The sequence below is a fragment of the Numenius arquata genome, chromosome 17 (assembly GCF_964106895.1).
Source record: "Numenius arquata chromosome 17, bNumArq3.hap1.1, whole genome shotgun sequence".
Classification (NCBI taxonomy): Eukaryota; Metazoa; Chordata; class Aves; order Charadriiformes; family Scolopacidae; genus Numenius; species Numenius arquata.
Window position 1 is genome coordinate 13243824 of NC_133592.1, and position 18387 is coordinate 13262210.

At 47.9% G+C, this 18387-nt stretch overlaps 1 protein-coding gene across 1 annotated transcript in view; it reads right to left on the reverse strand.

The window, feature by feature from the left end:
- MAP2K4 (mitogen-activated protein kinase kinase 4) overlaps positions 1-18387 on the reverse strand; it is a 98826-nt gene that overhangs the window by 51939 nt on the left and 28500 nt on the right. Inside the window, exon 2 of the mRNA XM_074160007.1 lies at positions 14875-14977. Within this exon, the coding sequence (XP_074016108.1) occupies positions 14875-14977 (103 nt within the window). The remainder of the gene's footprint in view (positions 1-14874; positions 14978-18387) is intronic.

Genomic DNA, 18387 nt, shown 5'->3' on the forward strand with positions numbered 1-18387 from the left:
CCAGGACTACTTGAGCTTCCAACTCCTCACTCATCTTGCTTTTGAAAAGTTTTAAAAGCCAAAAAAAAACAAAAAAAGAAAAGGCTCAGGAGGTGGTTGCGATCACTGCCCTTGAAAGGCCCCAATGTATCGCCCTCACTGCAGATGGTTACTGTGCTTGTCACAGCAGTTATCCCAGGGATTAGGAGCACCAAGCAGGACAACAACTCCTCCAAACAGTTGCCCTTTGTCAGAAATGAAACCGTTTGCGGGTCCAGCTTGGCAGGAGGCAGGCGGCCGGCTGGCGCCAGGCACCGTGGCCGGGCCAAGGACAGGGTCACACGCTGGGGACGGAGGGTGGTCACTGTGAGCCCGGCGAGGCAGAGCCACCACAGAACCCCCCGGGAAGAACCACATGCAACTGGGAAGCTCCGGGACGGGCTGTGTTAGCTCCCTGAGCCCCGCTGTGAGCACACAACTGCAGGGATGCCAAAACCTTTTAAAACGAGCATTTCCTTGGCATGAAAAAGAAGGGCTGTAGGGAGAAGCAGAGAAAAGCTGGTGGATTTTTTAAGCAAAATTGAAAGTTATCAGACATAAAGCAAGGCCAGAAAGATGCTGTAGGTAGCTACCTATCTCCTTTTTACTTTGTTAAGAGTTCCGCAGGAAAAAAAGAAGCCCAAAAGTTGAGGTATTTCACATTACAGTTGGCATGAATAAAACAAATCTGCAGAGCCAAAAAGATCCAAGCAAACCAGCTGTGCTTCCCGAGCCTGCACAGTGCTGGATTCCTCCAGAAGTCTCTCAGTGAGGCTCCTCTTTACACTACAGTTAATGAGAATATATTCTAAGTTTGGTAAAAGCTGCTCAACACAATGGGACTTCAGATCTGATTTGTGGTAAATCAGCCAAAAGAATGCTAAAACATAAATCCTCAGAGAAAAGCTTCCCTGCAAAATGCAGGGGCTCAGTAACACTCTGCACTGTCCGTAACTGCAGGGTGAAAACACGGCTCGTGACTCTGGCTAACAGCTTTCCACCCTGGCTGCCACACACCCTAGAGAGGTTGCAAAGCTTCTATCTCAACGTCTGTGGTACTTATAAAACCGTTTTCAGACCCTGCAGGCTAACGCTTATAAAAAAGCAACCCTAGTTTCAATTTCACTAGAGAAAGTCTCCAAAAGAAGGGTTCTTTTTTTTTTTTCCCCTAGAGGACTGAAAATGTTGGAGCTCTCACAGATCTTCCAGATTTTCATCAGAAGAAATTTCTGCTTCCAATAAGCTGATGAGCAACGGTGTCCTTTCAAGAGGAGCAGAACTACATTGGTTTTGCTCTGACCCAAGTAAGCTGTCCTGAGGCTTAGTTATATTTGATAACAGATTCCTCGGCGTGAAGAGGAGATACCGAAAACGGGTCAAAGGAAGGAAATGGTTTAGTTTTGTATCTCTTGGCTACTCAGACTAAAAGCAAAAGCACACGTGCTCCCTTTCACCATGACCAAGCAGCAGAAGTTATCCCCAACATTGCTCTGGCTTCCTATGTTCCTCCAAAACTTGAAAATAAAGATATTAACAAGAAGATTGCAGAGCCCCTTCAACAGCCCTCAGACTCGGTCCAGCACACGTTCACGGCTGCAAAGAGTCTCCCTGACTTCAAAGGGGTTTGGCTGAGGCTTTTAAAATGTCAATATTTTGTATTAAGTTCCCCTGCTAAACTCCTGAGTTATAATGGATTTTGATTAAACCTGCCCTTGACACGGAGGAAGCCTCTCAATTCATCGTGGTGAAGCCTGTACTGAATTTAACTGAGCACATTAATCTCAAACTCATTTTGATCTGGACACAGACTGCCAGACGGCAGCACATCCGCGGAACCCACCACGGCTGGGTATTCAGAACTCACTGGATTCAAGCATTTAGAATAATACCAGAAAAAAAAAAAACAAAACCCACAATTAAAAAAACCACCAAAAACCCCTGAGCTAATTAATTTAAACAACCCTTCTGAGAACACTGACCCTTTCTGAAATCTTACGTCTCCTGAGCCACGGTCAGCACCCGAAAAAGAACAGGGAACAGAGGCACGAGCACATCCATAAGAATCACGAAAAGGACCTGAACATATACTATAAATAGTTTGCAAAATGATACTGAGGTGCAATATCATTATCATTACACAAAAATCACCCAATGGAATGACACTATTTCTGAGACAAATTCCATTACTTCAACAGATGCCATTTTTGCATGTATGGAAGGTATTTGACAATGGCTAACAGACAGTTACGCTTACTGTAGCCTGCTGGAAAGTTTCTGGATGAGGTCCGCTTCTCTCCTTTTGAAACTGAACGGGACAATGTGATTACTACCCAGGGTTGCTTGTGTATCACTTCAGCCAGGAAAAGTTGTGAAAATGACAGGAAAACATGGTGCTGTTATCACATGACACAATAACGTATAACACAATACTCAGCTAATCACCTACCCATGGAGTGCTTAACATAAGAAATTAGTAAACTATGTATTTTTCTTCCAATTTTTGCCTAGACAACCTCCCCTCATTGGGTGCAATGCAGCATCTGATGATTTGAACTGTATGTTAACATATGAAATTGTAAGCGATTTGTTTTCTTCTAGCAATGGGAATTACTATTTCCAATTGTATTATCACTGTGATTAGAAACATGAATCATTGCACTCAACTTCCTAAACAAACGTCTGTGTGTTAGTGACATGCTGTTTCCTTGATGCACATTCACTATCACTGCTGTTTTTCTTGCAGTCTCTAAAGCAGAAATTACCAAAAATTTATCTTTTTTTTTCTTTTAATTAAAAAAGTCTAGCTTCCATCCTGAATCCACCAATCTAGGACTGGTGGTCTCTCCCAGTTGGGCTTGTCATTCATGTTATCCCCTCTCCTCATGGGTAAGTTTGCACAACCTGAACAACTACATCCTTCCTTATTACCTTCAGAGACACACAAGTGACAGATAAACAGAAGGTTAATTAGCATTAGTAGTATTATGAGACTTCTCCAAGGACAGAACTCAGGTTCTGGATCTCTGAGTCCCTCAAGCTGTCCAGCTCTCCAGCCTCCCTTCCCAGTATGAGGACCTGTTACCTCAGAAGGGTTTGAGTGGCTCAGGCGAGATGGGCTCCCGCTGAGCGCTGGCGGGGGGCACATGGAAAACGAGCTCTCAAGTACTGGTACAACCGACCAATGCAGCTACCTACAGCCGGCAGCGATGCAAACTCATGGTCTTCCTCAGCTCCTTGCTGGAGAGAGGTAGATAATGAGCACTGTTACTTCAACGACGTGAAACGTTTGTTTCAACTACTCTAACAAGTGATTTTTCTAATTTAAATGTCTTTATGTCATAAAATTTCAACCCTAGTTTGGAAAAGTGAAAAGCTCTCCAACTTCTCCTTCAGGATTTATTTTCTATTTAGGATAAAAAAAAACCCTTTGGGGTGCACCACAGGGCTTAACCTGAAATTCAGTGCCAAAGATGTACCTGGCAATATTTTTCTTTCTGTGGCGGACAAGGACAGATGGGAGACAAAGAAATCCCCTAACTGCAAGACAGGGATTCCTTTTTCAGAGAGATGCAGCTATCATAAACGTGGTGACCAAAAGAGAGCTCATAACAAGACTAAATAGACCAAATGTGACTTCTATTTTAGAAGCGCCCCTCCTCCAAGACATCAGACTCCTACAGGCCAGTGAAAGCCACCACCTGTTGAAGGTCCCTGTGCTCCACGGCCTAGCACTATGGTGAGATTTGAACGTTGGCCCTCTCCAAGATGGCTGTGTGGGGCTGTTTTCTCCACTGACTCCCAGGAGCCGAGAGATAATTTTCTGTAAGCTCTGTAAAGATGCTTGCAGAAAGTTAAGGTTGCTGTAAGGAGTTAAGCCAATGGTTCTAGAGAATCACCTTTCCCATCTCTCACTGGTATGAAATACCCACCTACAACAACAGAGAGACAAAAAAAACCCAGCCGGATTCCAGAGAAGCCCCCACACTCCTCAGCCACCTCCACTCCGCTGCAGCAAGAGATACTTGCAACAACCACTTTCAACTGAGCCTCACTTGTCTCTGCAATGGCATCAGTTACACTGGGCATGAAGGACCAACTTGCTCATCCAGATTTACTCCAAGAATATTTTACAAAGGAGGGAATTAAGAGAGGCTCAAAGAGAAGACTGTTTAGGGTCGCCATAATCCATTGTAGACTGGCTTGGCTCTCTCTTTTCTGAGGTTTCCCAACATGGAGAGACCTCCACAATGGGAGGCAAGAACATCCACCCGAATCCATCAAGTTAATCTAAGTCCTTTCCAGAAGTCAGTTCCTCAAACACACAGAGTGGCAAAACCAATTCAGCCCTGCAGGCCAACCCCCACCTCCATCACATCCATCCAATCCACCACAGTGTCCTTTCCATGAACTCTTTGCACAGCAGCTGTTTTTCCTGGGTGCGTCCTGTTCATTCAGTCCAGATGTCCTCCATGGCACACTCGGGAAGTCACTCACTTACGCAAAGGATGAAAACAGAAGTTGTTGACGATGATCCGTGGGGTTGAAGCGGTCTCTGAATCTGCACTCTCGTCTCTTTAGTCTCCATTTCTTGACTTGTACAGAAGAGAAAAGGGATGATCGATTCCTTCAATTTTAACCCACAAAGCTGAAGAGCCATCTCACTTCCCTGTAGCCAGGGAAAAATGCAAGATATTTTACTACGAAGTGGTGATTAATGTCTGAAGAGATAAAGGATGTGCTCTTGCTCTGAAGAAACACGGCGTGATCCTGAGTACACAGAACAGAAATGAGCAAAGCTTATTCCTACAGCCAGCAACGGCAGTTATTTACTGAGGTTTCCTGCAGGCATGTGGTTTGTGAGGTCCGTATTTGGAAACATAGGGTTCAAGTCCAACTTAAATCACAGATATGAATAGAGGTGGTCCATATATAAAATCCTTTCTGACATTTATGTATGTCACACAACCGGCAAAAAAAAAAAGTATGTCTGTGACTGACCATCTCAGATCAATTGGAGTCCAACAGTGACAGCCACTTAGGGTCAGAAACCAGATACACCATCTGCACGATGTGGCACAGAGCTCCCCTGCACACAGGCACTAAGCTCAGATCAACGCGTGATGCCCTACTTAGTTATTTGTAAATAACTATTGAACAATACATTTATCCAAAAAATGCATAGACACAAAACCTGTGTGTGTGCACATATATACATACATAGACAAAGACGTTACATTATAATAATCTCCTTCACCCCACTTTCCTCTCCAAACACCAGCAGGTTTTGCATATTAAGCTAGCAGCTACTGGATTTGCCCAAGAGGGAGGAGATGTGAAGATACAGGCTCTCTTCAGCTTCAGGACTTCATCTGTGTTCCAGAAGACTGGACCCTGAGACATACAGGATGGGACACCTATTGCCCTGTTGACCTTGGACTGATCCCCAGCTCAGAAAGCCAGACTTATGGGTCTAGAAGAAAAGAAGCTAAAGGAGAAAGGCCAAGAGAGCAGTCCAGCTTCTGAGATGTTCTATAAAGATGAGCAACAGCACCTCCTGCTCCCTGAATAAATTTTACCTGAAATCAGTACCATCTGACAGGTTTTCAGAGCACACCTGACAAACCGGTGAGTTCAGATATGGGGATGCCCAATTTGCCCTCTGATCTCAGGCAGGCCAGCAGCAATGAGCGCAGCTCGACAGGTCCCGGGGGCACCGGGGACACAGATAACACACAGGTGCCATAGGGCATTTTTGATCAAAAAGCTCAAGTCCCAAAGACAGCTCATCGCAGGAGGGAGGACGGGAGAAATTTTGGCAACTACCAGCTCCCATTCTGGATCTCACCTGTACTTCTCAACCAGAAAAAGTTACTACTGCATGTAGATATTCAGACCATTTGAAGGCTCGGAAATGGCAACACGTTAGATTTTCTCTATAAAGTACAAAATGTAAGTTTTAGAAGGACTTACAGAGTTTACCATATAAAATGGTAAAGCACAGACACATAGGTCTTAAAATACTCTGAAAAATACAGCAACAGATTCAAATGTTATTGAAAAGTTCAACATGTATAGAGCTGTGGTCTCCCATTTTCTCTCTAACTCTCCCAAGACGATACGGGTATTTCGGTGGACTGAATGCTTTTAAGATCTCCGCGCACCAAGATTTACAACCAGTTTGCACATAAGCATGCACACTGCTGTCCTTCTAGGAGAGGCAGCACCTAGAAATAAAGGAAAGAAATAAAGGAGAGAAATACCATGCTTCTGGTATTACAGCAGCGTGGAGGGAACAGAAGAGCTGATACAGCCTCTGAAACTACTTGACCTACTTTCACCTCTCTTAAATAAGCACTGCAGCACTTACGTTTTCCTGTGAATTATGCAGTATGCCAGGACCAGATGTGTCCGTCCTGACGTGCAATGAGGGCTGTAACTCAGGAATCCCCAGGGTCTCTGAACACTAACGCGACAGCTCTGCTCCTGCCAGGCTCAGCACCGCCTAGGAACCGCCGCCACACAAGCAACAGAATTAAATAAAGCCGAAATTCTTAAACCACATCAAACCCTCCGTAAATCTGAAACCTTGAAGCACTTTTAAACAACAGCAGCACCGGCTCCCATCTCAAACACAGCCAGGAGACTCCCTTTCCAAACCCACAAATGCTGGGGGAGATTTCCAACTCTCCAATGGTCAGGACAACACGCGTTTCTCAAACCATCTTCCTCATTAAGCCACACAAATTATTACTGAAGTGTTGACCTTGACCCAGGTTTATAAACCTGGGCTTTTTAAACCAAGCAAGAAACACAGTCACCACCTGGCTCTCCTCCAGGCTCTGGAGCGTGTCCTCCAGAGCAGGAGCTTGGTCCTCGGCAGGCTGCAGGCATCTGGCTTTTGCCATCAGCATGGATGGAGTCAAGGATGATGACTCCCAACTAACGTGTCTCAGGAAGAATCTGGCCAGTCAGAGGTCACCCACGGACCCATGTTACCAGGTAAAGGGCAGCATAACTCACCCAAAGGCAGGCACTAGAAGGAAAGTCTACAGGATACTTCTGTCCAAGGGAGACATCGCCCAGCTCTGCTCTTCTGTACAGCCTCTGTGTGGACCGACATGCAGCCACACCGCAGCGGGTTTGATGGCAAATGAAGTCGGGTTCAGTTTGAAAATGAACATATCCATTTCACTGCTCTGTTAACTTTCCAATTTCCCTCGAACCAGAATGCTTCACCTCTCTCCACACACCATTCAACTCTGCACAAAAAATATGGCAGTCAACTCAGAACTGCTGCTCTTCCGAGTCTCTCCTCAGACACCACCTCGGTGTCCCCGGAGCAGGAAAACCACAGACAGCATCACCACAAACAGCTTCACGGGCAGGGCAGGACGGCAGCTCTGCCTCCGCCCCTTCGTGCCGGTGAGAGGCCTGAGGAGGCAGCATGAGCATCGGACGTCAGGCCTGGAATTAGGGAACGTTGTGAATTCCCGCCTTGGCTTCTCACACACCCGGGTGCCAACGGCCGAGGCCCGTGCCTGACTGAGGGGCCACAGCGGCAGGGGGGGCCCGGGCAGCCTCCAGATAACCCCCCTGCCACCACAGGCTCTCCCTCTGCTCCCACCACCCCGGCTGCCGGCCCCGCTGGGCAGGAGGCACCACAGCTTGGTGCTTTGGGAGGTAACAGCCACTATCGCCATCTCCTCACAGCCTCTCACCCCACGGTTGCTCTTCCCCACCACGGAAGGGACGGGCCTCCCCTCACCAGCAGAACGGGGACCCGTTTCGCCCCGCAGAGCACACCGAGAGGGTCATGGCCGCATGGTCACGCTGCTGCTCCCAGAAAAGCAGCTCTGCCTGTGGCCCTGTGTGTCTGAGAGCCAGGACAACAGCCCCCAATGCTGTCAATGGGAGATGGAACAGAGCTGACCTGTGGAGCAGGGGCTGGCAGGAGATCCCTGTTGAATTCCCGACCCCGCTGCAAGCTTTGGGTCTTACCTCTGCCTCTGCCAAATCACAGCATGTCCCGGCTCCCCATCTGCAACATGGGGAACGCAGAGTTTTGTGCAACCATTTTGGTTTGCAAAGCTCAATCCCTCAGCACGTGTGAAGCACTCGGAACCCACAGGAGCCAGATCAGTATGTAACATGGGGCTGCATTTGATTTAGACACCCAAAAGTAGGTGATTAGGTTTCCGGAAGTTATGAGAAGACCAAGTCCCAACAGTGTGGCAGGAAGGCAGGTGCTCAGCACCTTGGAAAGTCAATGTCTATTAGCTTTAATGGAGATACAAGAGCTCCAAATTTTGGTTCCAGACACAGAAGGCCTAAATTCAGAAGCAGAGTGCCGAGATATCAATACCCTTGCAGAAAGAAGAGAACAGTCCTACTAGGGCAGTGATGCTCCACGGGACATGGAATTTGCTAGAGAAATTTATTTTGGAAGCAGCAGACACCAAAAAGCTCCTCTGCAGAGCAGGATCAGCACCTTAGAGAAATAAAAAAAATTTAGAAGGGAGGGAAAAAAACAAACAAACAAACAAACAAAAAAAAAAAGAGACCTTAATGCAGCATGTTCAGTCAAAATCTCACACTAGCTTTGGTAGCACCGTCTCTGAAGAGGTGAACTTCCTGGAGTCTGAGACACTGAGCAAGGGTGCTTTACAAGCCACGTCACCTCTTTGCCATCTAGGCCACATAGATGACTAGCCAAACAAACTTGTAAACTTCTGGAAGAAATGGGAAGGTTAAATACAAGACAACACTCATCAATTTGTACAAGAAAGTGCCTGAAAAAAAAAAAATGTTTAAGAAACGCTGCTTTAGCACATAAACTATGGTGATATTTCTATTAAAATTGAAAGCCTGTTTTCCATAGACTCACTTAAACATTTAAATGTATTTGCTGACTCCTTGGAGATTTCCATTTTATTTGTGCTTTCTTGAAAATACAAGCAAGTTTCCCAGGGATTACATCCAGGTACCACAACTTTCAGTAAATGTTGTAGAACAGTCACAGAAAAAAATTCAAATTCTTAACTGGTACCTTTTACACTGTAACCCATCTCTGCGGCTCCCAGGCCCCCACCCCGCAGCGGGGAGGTGTAACACGCCAGGAAGGCATCAGAAATCAGTAACAGTAAAGATGGGAAATGACTGTGATAGAAATGGGGAACAGACAGAGAAATACTTACAGGGAAATTCACACAAGTAATTGTGAACATGCCAATTTGGGATTTTCCACTTTCATTTTCAGGATTTCTTAGACAAATGGTAGTAACTCTCACAGGTTATTTCCGAATGAACTCAGCCAGCTGTAGACTGTGCAGTTAGAGAGCCTGAAACCATCTGCCAGAAAGGTTTGGAAAAGTGTAAGAGGAGATTAAAAGAGAGGCAGACACTTGAGAGAGACTTCGGGCTAGCCAGAAAAATACTTTCCAGGAATAATGACAGTCCCTGAACTATACAGAAATACAGAAAGCAGCAGTCTGACGTGCAACTGGACCTCCATTTGCTTCTGAGGAATCCAGCCCCAAAGGTCTATTGAACAAACATCTGCCAACACTCTCTTGGGGCATCTCTCTGGAAAGCGTGTGACTCTCCCAAGTGTCACAAGGAGAAGGTCCACACAGGGCAGCTCCGGAAGCTTTAATTCACAACATGAAGACACCCACATGCTACAGGGAGGCTACAGAGTCCAACAGGCCATGAGACAGTTCAGAAGTTGGGCTGGTGAGCATTAAAAGGGGTCATTTCATTTTGGTACCTTTCCAGATGAGACTGCAATGCTCTGGTGTTCCAAGTTCTAGAGAGGTGGCACCTCTGACAGGATACGCAAGCAGCAACATGCTGTGAACCAGACACCAGACAAAATTCTTTATGCATGCTCATTTCTTAGCAGCTGCATCTGAATTCTGTAGTCTGAAGTCAAGATCAAGGTATCTCTGCACCAGAAGAGTAGAACACTTTCCAGAAAACCGCAAAACTTGTCTACACCAAACCGAATAACTTGGTTTGATGGATGCTAACGACGGCCAGCACACCACAGACGCTGTGAGGCAAACCTGCCGTGCACAGCTATACAGTCACTTCTCACCACATCATTCCCGTCCTAACGTTATTTGAACCTCCCTTCAGCAACGGCCACCAGCTGCAAGTAGCTCTGCAGAGCTTACACACAGACAATTGAGTAATCTAATTTTGTTTGTGACCTAAATCCTACTCGGACACAGAATAGATGAGGTAAAAGGTGGGATGCTTTTCAATCAGTTGGAAATAGCAATTGAAAAACAATGTGTCAGAAGTTTAAGAGCTCACCCTAACCATGGCTCGTGTCCTCCAGCCTCCCCAACGTCTGCTGCAGGGAAAATGAAGCTAGCGACAGGTAATCTGGTCTAAGTCAGAAACACGCTCTGAACTGATGAGAACCGCGCTCTCAACCGACGATTCTCCTCAGCCTCCACCGACAGCCGGCCTGAGAGCACCATGGCCGCACTTGGCCTGCCCGACCCTGGGCAGGAGCCCACACGCAGGAGCCCACGCTTCCCTGCGCTGGGGGTGAAACACTTGCATCTCCTCCAGACCGCATCCTTTCGAGTCAGAATTTTACTCTCCAACTATGGTCTGTAATTCAGGCCGATTCTGCCTTTCCCCTGTAGGGGTCACACGTAAATACAGTACATTGCTGCGCTGTCGGGTGTCTGCAGGCAGGCTGGGTTGTACACCAGAACTACACAAAATCTCTCTCTGCATTTAGAAAGCAGATTTGGTGGCAGCGGCCACAGCTGAACCGAACGAGACGCACGTCCTCCACGGCTCCATCAGTCACATGCGGTCACAGAACCAGAACAGAACTTCCTTCCAACCCCCGGCCTGGCTCCCTGCTGCTCAACACCTCACCCCGGGGCTCTGCGCAGGAAAGCCATCCACGGCGCCTTTTAGTTGCCGTAAGGGATGTCTCAGCCCTCAGCATCACCAGGACAGCAGCTTTTCCCAGCAACTAGAAAAGTATCTCTAGTTTCTAATCTCATTCAAAGTCGGTCTCCTATTTAAAGATCACTTCGAAGCCCCCTGGTTTTAACATATATTCTAAATCAGAAAATATTTAGGGCAAAACCCAGCAGCACTGGAGACATAAGGGGTCTGAGCAGTTGTAGCCTCTGCTCTGCTAGTCTCCTCCTCACTTGGTTTGCTGATGATCCATGGCAAAGGTGACCTCCTTCAAGACATCCCAACACATCCAGTAGCAGATGTACTGGCCAGGGGGAAGAGGAAGGTGTCCTGGGCAGGGGGTGCCATGGGGTGGGCAGGGATGGGGCAGGAGCCGCAGGGCCATGCCACACCGCTGCCACGCAGCCACCGCAGTCCTCACCAGCTCTCAGCTCCAGGGCCATCACGGAGATGGCACCACGAAGCTCAAAGGTCCCAACCACTCGCTGGCTCCTCCTGCTCCTGATGTGGTCTCACATTCTGACGTGTTGCTCTGTGTCCTGCCCTGGCACCCACCTCCTGTGGCCCCTTCGCAGCCCCGGCAGCACACTCACACATCCTGGAGGGATGCATCCCCAACTCGAGACCCAAACCATGAGCTCAAAACCACCGCAGATGGGAAAGAAAACACAAGGGGGGGGACAGGAAAAAGATTTGGGAACTCCTGTCCCAACTTCCTGTATTCCATAGTGTTTAGTCTATGCTTTCTCTCCCTGTAAATAGTATTCCAGGGCACAGTCTATCTATTAATAAAAAGCCTCTACCCACGAGAGCAGCGAAGCTCTGGGAACAGCCTCCGGGCAGCACAGCGGGTGCGGTGGCTGCCGGGCTACAGAGGGCATTCTGTGCCACAGGACTTAAGGCAACTGGGAAGCACTGGTCAGGTCTTAATAATGGCATGTTTTGCAACTGGGATTCCATGGCCTTTGAAATTGGGCCTCCAGATAATATGCCGTTAAAACCAAGGAAATAGCATGAATTACTGGAGTCAGGAATTGTGCACAGACCATCTGGGAAACCTCCCTCTCTGTGGAAACCACACTGAGCACCCTCCAGCCCGCGTGTGCATCCCCATGCCCACAGGAGCTAAACTGCACCCCTGGCTTACAGCAATTCCCAACATGGTTTCCTCCACACTCCCCAACTTCTTTTCCAACACTCCTGAGACCCCTCAGACTGAAAAAACAAACCCCGAAAGAAAGCTGAATTGCACCTTGACGGGTTACGTGGGGTCCACACCCATTTTACCAGGGTACAGAGCCTCAGCACTGAGGAGGAAAGGGACTACACAAGATATCCTGAAATTTCCAAGGCCACCTCTAGCACAATGTGCCTTCCCTCTTCACAGCGGTGTCTCTGCTCCGGTGATGCAGTTTACACAGAGGTTTCCTCCCTCTTAACACACACACAGGCACAGGGAGCCCTGTTTGCTCCTTGGCTTTCTGTCTACATAGCAAGAAACCACACTCTTACCTGAACATCCACCAATCCAGCCTGATCAGTTCCCCGACCAAAACCTGTTAATCAAGCAAAATACAGCTAATAGGCAAATTACGTCTTGCAGCAGCTGCAGGACACTGCTGGCTGCCTCCTCTCAAGCCCCAGCCGTTGCTCAGCACAGGCAACGGGCAGTTGACGACAGGACCCTCTGCCCTCCTGGAGGCAGGAGCAACAGGACACCTCCGGATCGGTGGATCCAAGTCACAGAAACCCAAATTTCGTGTGAGAAATTGACCTCTCTGTATCTTCAGATCCACCCATCTGGACCAACAGGGTCTGCACAGGGAATCGCCAGCAGCGCTGAGCCAGGACTCATCTTGGGAGGGCACCGAGGCCGCTCCGCTCCATTGGGCTGGGGAAGAGAAACAATTCAGTGAACAGAAACACATCGTGCATCGGGAATGCATCCGGTCCAGGAGGCCTGGAATATCCAATTCAAGTCAGCAGTCTAGAACGGTTTCTAGACAACAGAGGAAAAAACATTCCAGGCTCTCTGGGAAACAGGTGGGAGATGCAGAGACATCACCGCGATGCACCAGCCGCAACACAAACACGTGAGAGAAGCATGCAACCAGGAGATGTGAACGATGCTTTTGAGGAACAGCATCCAGGACAGACAACATGAAGGACGTCAGGATGAATTAGCTGTATCCAAGTTTAGCAAAGCCTCAACACAGAGAAAGCAATCCAACCAATATCCACCTGCTTCACACAGAAACGGCTATTACAGCTTGTAGCCTCCCAAGAAAGCTTTAGTGCAGACACATCACCATCATTTTTGATACCTGAACAGCTATCACATCCAACCCAAAACACTTCCAAGCCCTTAGAACCAGTTACACCATTGACCGGCCCACCCCTGCCAACAACTGCAGCTCCCACGCAGAAAGTAGCGCACCTTCTTAATGGACAACGCTGACAGTCACTTGCACAAACATGAAACTTAAGATGTCACTGACTAACAAAGAAAGCTCTTCTGTACTAGACAGGAGCCCCTGTGAGTTTCAGTGAACCCCAGACAGAAATTCATGTAGATAAACACAGAGAAGTCAAATCCCTATAAATGGCTGATGGCAGGAACTCAGTAGCTGAGACTAAGTCCTTTATTTAACGGACACGGGGAGGTTTGAGAGAGAGAGAAGAGTCCCAGATGGGGTTCTTGAGAAAATTGCTACAAGGGTTTGGTGATGTTGAGGGAGAGATACAACAAGTGAATATATAAATGTTAGCTCTACAACCAGCGAGAATACTCTGTTTCAGATTGGAAAAGACAGAAAAGGAGAGAGGACTCCTCACTGGAAAGGTCATTTGGGGTGGTAAGAAGAATCATCTAGAGTACTCTAGAATTTCTAGATGCTGTTGATAACTCAGAAACATATTTCTAACTCCATAAAGAGTTGCTTGAAAATCTCCAGCATGAAGAAGCTACCAGAAATAGGAAGAGAGCCCAGAGAGCGCATCCTGGGGAAGCAGAAGGTGCTGAGCTCAAGAAGTGGGGCAGCGACATGCAGGGCCAAGCAGCAGCAGCCTGTGACCAGGGACACCCCGTGGCGGGGCATGCTGCAGGCTCAGACTCGCCACCGACAAAACTCTAGAGACCTGCTGGGGAGCTCAGGGAGGAAAAGTCTGGGACATCTTTGCATGCATTCTGCCACGTGTAGAGGCTGTGGGTGTGTCACCCATCCATCTAGATTGGTGGATCTGAGGATACAAAGCTAATATTTTCTGTGACAATGTCCTACTGTTATTTATGAGCGTCAGGAACAGCTCTGTGCCACACCTGTGTTCACTTGGGGTAAGGACATGCTGTAGCTGGCTGTCTAGAAACCTCAGTGAGAGCTAACCCCTGCTAACTCCCTGACATCTCCATGTTGGTAGAATGACAATCCTCAAACTTTTGTTTATTTTAGTGCTGAAAAAAAAAAAAAAATCTAGCACAGTTATGTCTTTCACAAGTAACACAGAAACAAGAACTTCTCTCTAACAAAAAATAGTAAGAACTGAATAAAGAGACAGGAAAATGAGAGTGAATAGGTCTGGAACTTCAGTATAGGCATATCTTGAATTAGCAGCTACAATCTATCTCAATTTAATCCATTCTGGAAGGCAGTAGCTCCAGTGTAAAACAGAAAGATCCCAAATATAACCTTTGTTTAATTCCGGGGTGGGAGGGGGAGGGAAGGGAGAGGGGGGAGGGAAACAACAAACAAAACCAAACCAAAAAATTCTTCTACAGTGACTCAAACTGACAGATTTGAGCAACCGACAAATAACTGAAGTAATCAAATAGCATTTAAAATAACCCTGTATGTTGGCTAAATAATTTCAAAGTTGCTCCACTAGTTGTGCCTTTGGCTTTATACTCACATGTGTGGATTTTGGAAAGGAACTCCAGAAGTGTTTAGAGTAAATCTTGCCGTGGACTTGAAAGGTGGATTTGCAAAATTTAACTTCAGCGCTTTGCGTTTACCTGGGAGACAACAAACAGGAAGTAAACTTTTTGTCAGCAACAAGATATTAAGAGCATCTGAAATAAACAGGAAAATTTAAACACAATATAAGAAAAGGAAAACGCATTTCACAACATTAGCAAGTCATAGCTTGTGTTAGGGCCCCAGGGATGGAGAAACGGAGTCAGCTCTCACCCCAAGGTCTTCCCCCATCTTATTCCAAGCCAGTCCCAAGTGCCTCCTGTGAGAGCTGGACCACCAGGAGCAGCTGCCAGGAGTATGGGGCACCTCCACACGGGGCCCTCAGCACATTCCACACACAACCGCTCCTTTGAACAGACCCACTCGACCGGCTCAACCGCAGCCAAGGTGGCAAAGGGGCCCAACCTGCCGGTGACAGCCTGGGCAAGCCACCAGCCACAGGGTGGACGGCACTGGGGAGGGAAGGGCACCTTGGGGTGTCTTATGTTACAGCCCAACCGTAGGAAGGGCTCCTGACGGGGTTCCTGACCCTCTTCAGCAAACAGAGATAACCAGGCTTGAGCAAGGATGGCGGAGATCTGCTGTGCGCCCCCTTCTGCCACGTAGGACACCAAGCAGAGAGCAAAATTCAGCCCACGGAGGGGTGACCCGATGAGAGAAAGCTTTGCTCTGCCGCCAACGGAGAAAGAATGGGGAAAAGAAAATAAACAGATGGGTGGAAGTGGTCCTGGTCACTGCTCCAGCCACTGGTTACGTGGTGTTATTTTTTATCGAAGCTGATATAACCTGCTCAAGCAACAGCAGGGTCAGGGACTATGAGGGGAGATGTCCCTTCCCAGCCTTCTGGGCTGCAGAAGACCCTCTCTTGTTCCTGTTCGGCTGCAGGAAACCTGTGCTCCTCTCCACCAAAACATGCCCAGACAAGGCCCTTTTCCACCCCACCTTCCCAGGAGCCTGCGACTGAACACCCCTGGGCTTCCCGCTGCCAGAGTGACATCTTAATAACTCACTGCTGCTCATCCCTGGAGGCACCAGCCACCCAAACCTGGCCCAATACCTGGATTCCTCCAACACCCTTCCTTTGCCTGCACCCCAGAGCATTCCCAGCCATCCTACAGCCCTCCTGGGAAAAACCAGAAGGCACCATCCTACTCTGCAGCATTTCTCTACCCTACACAAAGACGTGTTTTGGATAACTCCAAGACCAAAAAACAGAGAAAAAACTAGTTACAGGTCAAAGCATGTTACAGCAATTTCAGGGCATGAAGTATTACAATGATCACGGAATCATTTCGGTTGGAAAAGACCTTTAAGATCATCAAGTCCAACCATCAACCTATCACTGCCAACTCCACCACTAACCCATGTCCTTCAGCACCACGTCTACACACCTTTTAAATACCTCCAGGGATGGTGACCCCACCACTGCCCTGGGCAGGCTGGTCCGAGGCTTGACAACCTTTTCAGGGAAGAAATTTTTCCCAATATCCACCCTAAACCTCCCCTGGTACAATTTGAGCCATTTCCTCTTGTCCCATTGCCTGCTTCTTGGGAGAAGAGACCGACCCCCCCGGCTACACCCTCCTTTCAGGGAGTTGTAGAGAGCGAGAAGGTCTCCCCTCAGCCTCCTGTTCTCCAGGCTGAACACCCCCAGCTCCCTCAGCCGCTCCTCACAAGACTTGTGCTCCAGACCCCTCACCAGCTCCGTTGCCCTTCTCTGGACATGCTCCAGCCCCTCAATGTTTTTCTTACAGTGAGAGTTTCTAAGCTCAGGCTCTTGCAGCACATGTGCCCAATGAACTGCAGAAGAATCACTTAAAAGAAGCCAAAGAGCTCAATTCACCCTTGTGAATGACCCAGAAACAAAGGAGGAGTTGAACAAAACCAAAAAGGTCGTAAAACCAGTGCTATAATTTTCTGCAGAAAACCACCCCTCCACATCTCTGATGTCAATCATCCACAATGTTCTGAAAGATCAGATATTTGCATGACCAACGGCAATATTCACAGAATGGTTTCGGTTTGAAGGGATCTTCAAAGATCTTCTAGTTCAACAGCCCTGCCATCGACAGGGACATCTTCCACTGGATCAGGTTGCTCAAAGCCCCATCCAACCTGGGCCAGTGTCTCACCACCCCCATCATAAAAATCTACCCAAAGCTAACCCGAACAGCGTTGTCAGCCAGCAGAGGAGCAGAGCAATCTCAATCTCACGTCTGTCTCTTGGGAAGTTCTGCAAGGCTCCTCAGAAGCGTACGGCTGCAGGCAGGTCTGCCACTGCCAAGGAACCAAAGGTTTCCTGGTAGGACCCTCTGTGAGTGCACAATCTGTCACAGGGCCGCAACACTGTGCCTGACCGACCTCCAAGACTTCTGACCACATCCCTGATGGCACCTCCCTTTTTACACAGAGCAAAACCAGTCTGAGTTCACGACTGCCAAGGACCGGGGGATGGAGACACGTACCAGTCACATGCATATGCCTGAAACCTCCCCCAGCTCCTCTCATGGTCCTCATCCTCCTCCCCAGGTCCTGCCCAGCTGCTGTGTGGACAGGCACGGGGTGGTGGAGCTCAGCAGGTACCTGCAGGGAAGGGTCCCACAGCCCCTCGCTCACCTGCCCTATTGCCGCAGGGTAAAGGGGGCTCTTGGACCGGCTCCAGGGATTTACAGCAGCCACCACTCTTCCAGCTTGGTTTTAGCCACACACCTGAAACACTATCCCTCTTCCAAGGGCAACAATACAGTGTCTCAAGATTTTCCAACAGCAATGTTTACACAACTTGGAGAAGCGTTTGTCTTTGAAGTGGCCAAACACTGAAAATGATACAATTAACTACAAACTCCTACCAAAAAACTCCTCTCTCCTCAAAACCGGCTCCTACTCTCACTGCTTGCAAACTTTATACACCAGGTTTCCTCCTGCTTTCACAACGTGACAGAACATTTTTTTTATCCCTGTTAAACATTAGTCGATTGATTTCTGTCTCAGTAGGTTTCTAAGAATAGTTCCAATGATGTTGATCCACCATCCAGAGCTGGATTTTCTACAAATCCAACAAATACAGAAGCGCTACCTGCCCCTGGAAAGCAAAGAGGATGGGCTGCTCTCGCTCAGCCTCTAAAGAAGGAACGCGACCGGGGAGAAACACACATCCTGAGAAGTGCCAGAGTTTCCATTCAGCACAGGTCACCCATACTGTAAATGAAACACCACACTAAAACCAACTAAAAGTCTGAGGAGAGTAGAAGCAAACTGTCTCCTCCGTAGAGCAGCCTTCCAAAAAACTGAGTACTTCAGCTATGTAGTCTGAGTCTTGAGTTTCATCCCAAAAAAGACTTTTGACGGCTGCAAGTCCCTATTCCTCACAAGAACTTCACCCAAAACCAACTGGAGGCAAAAGAGTCTCTTTAGATCTAAGAGTTTTGCTGGCGATTTTGCTAAGCAC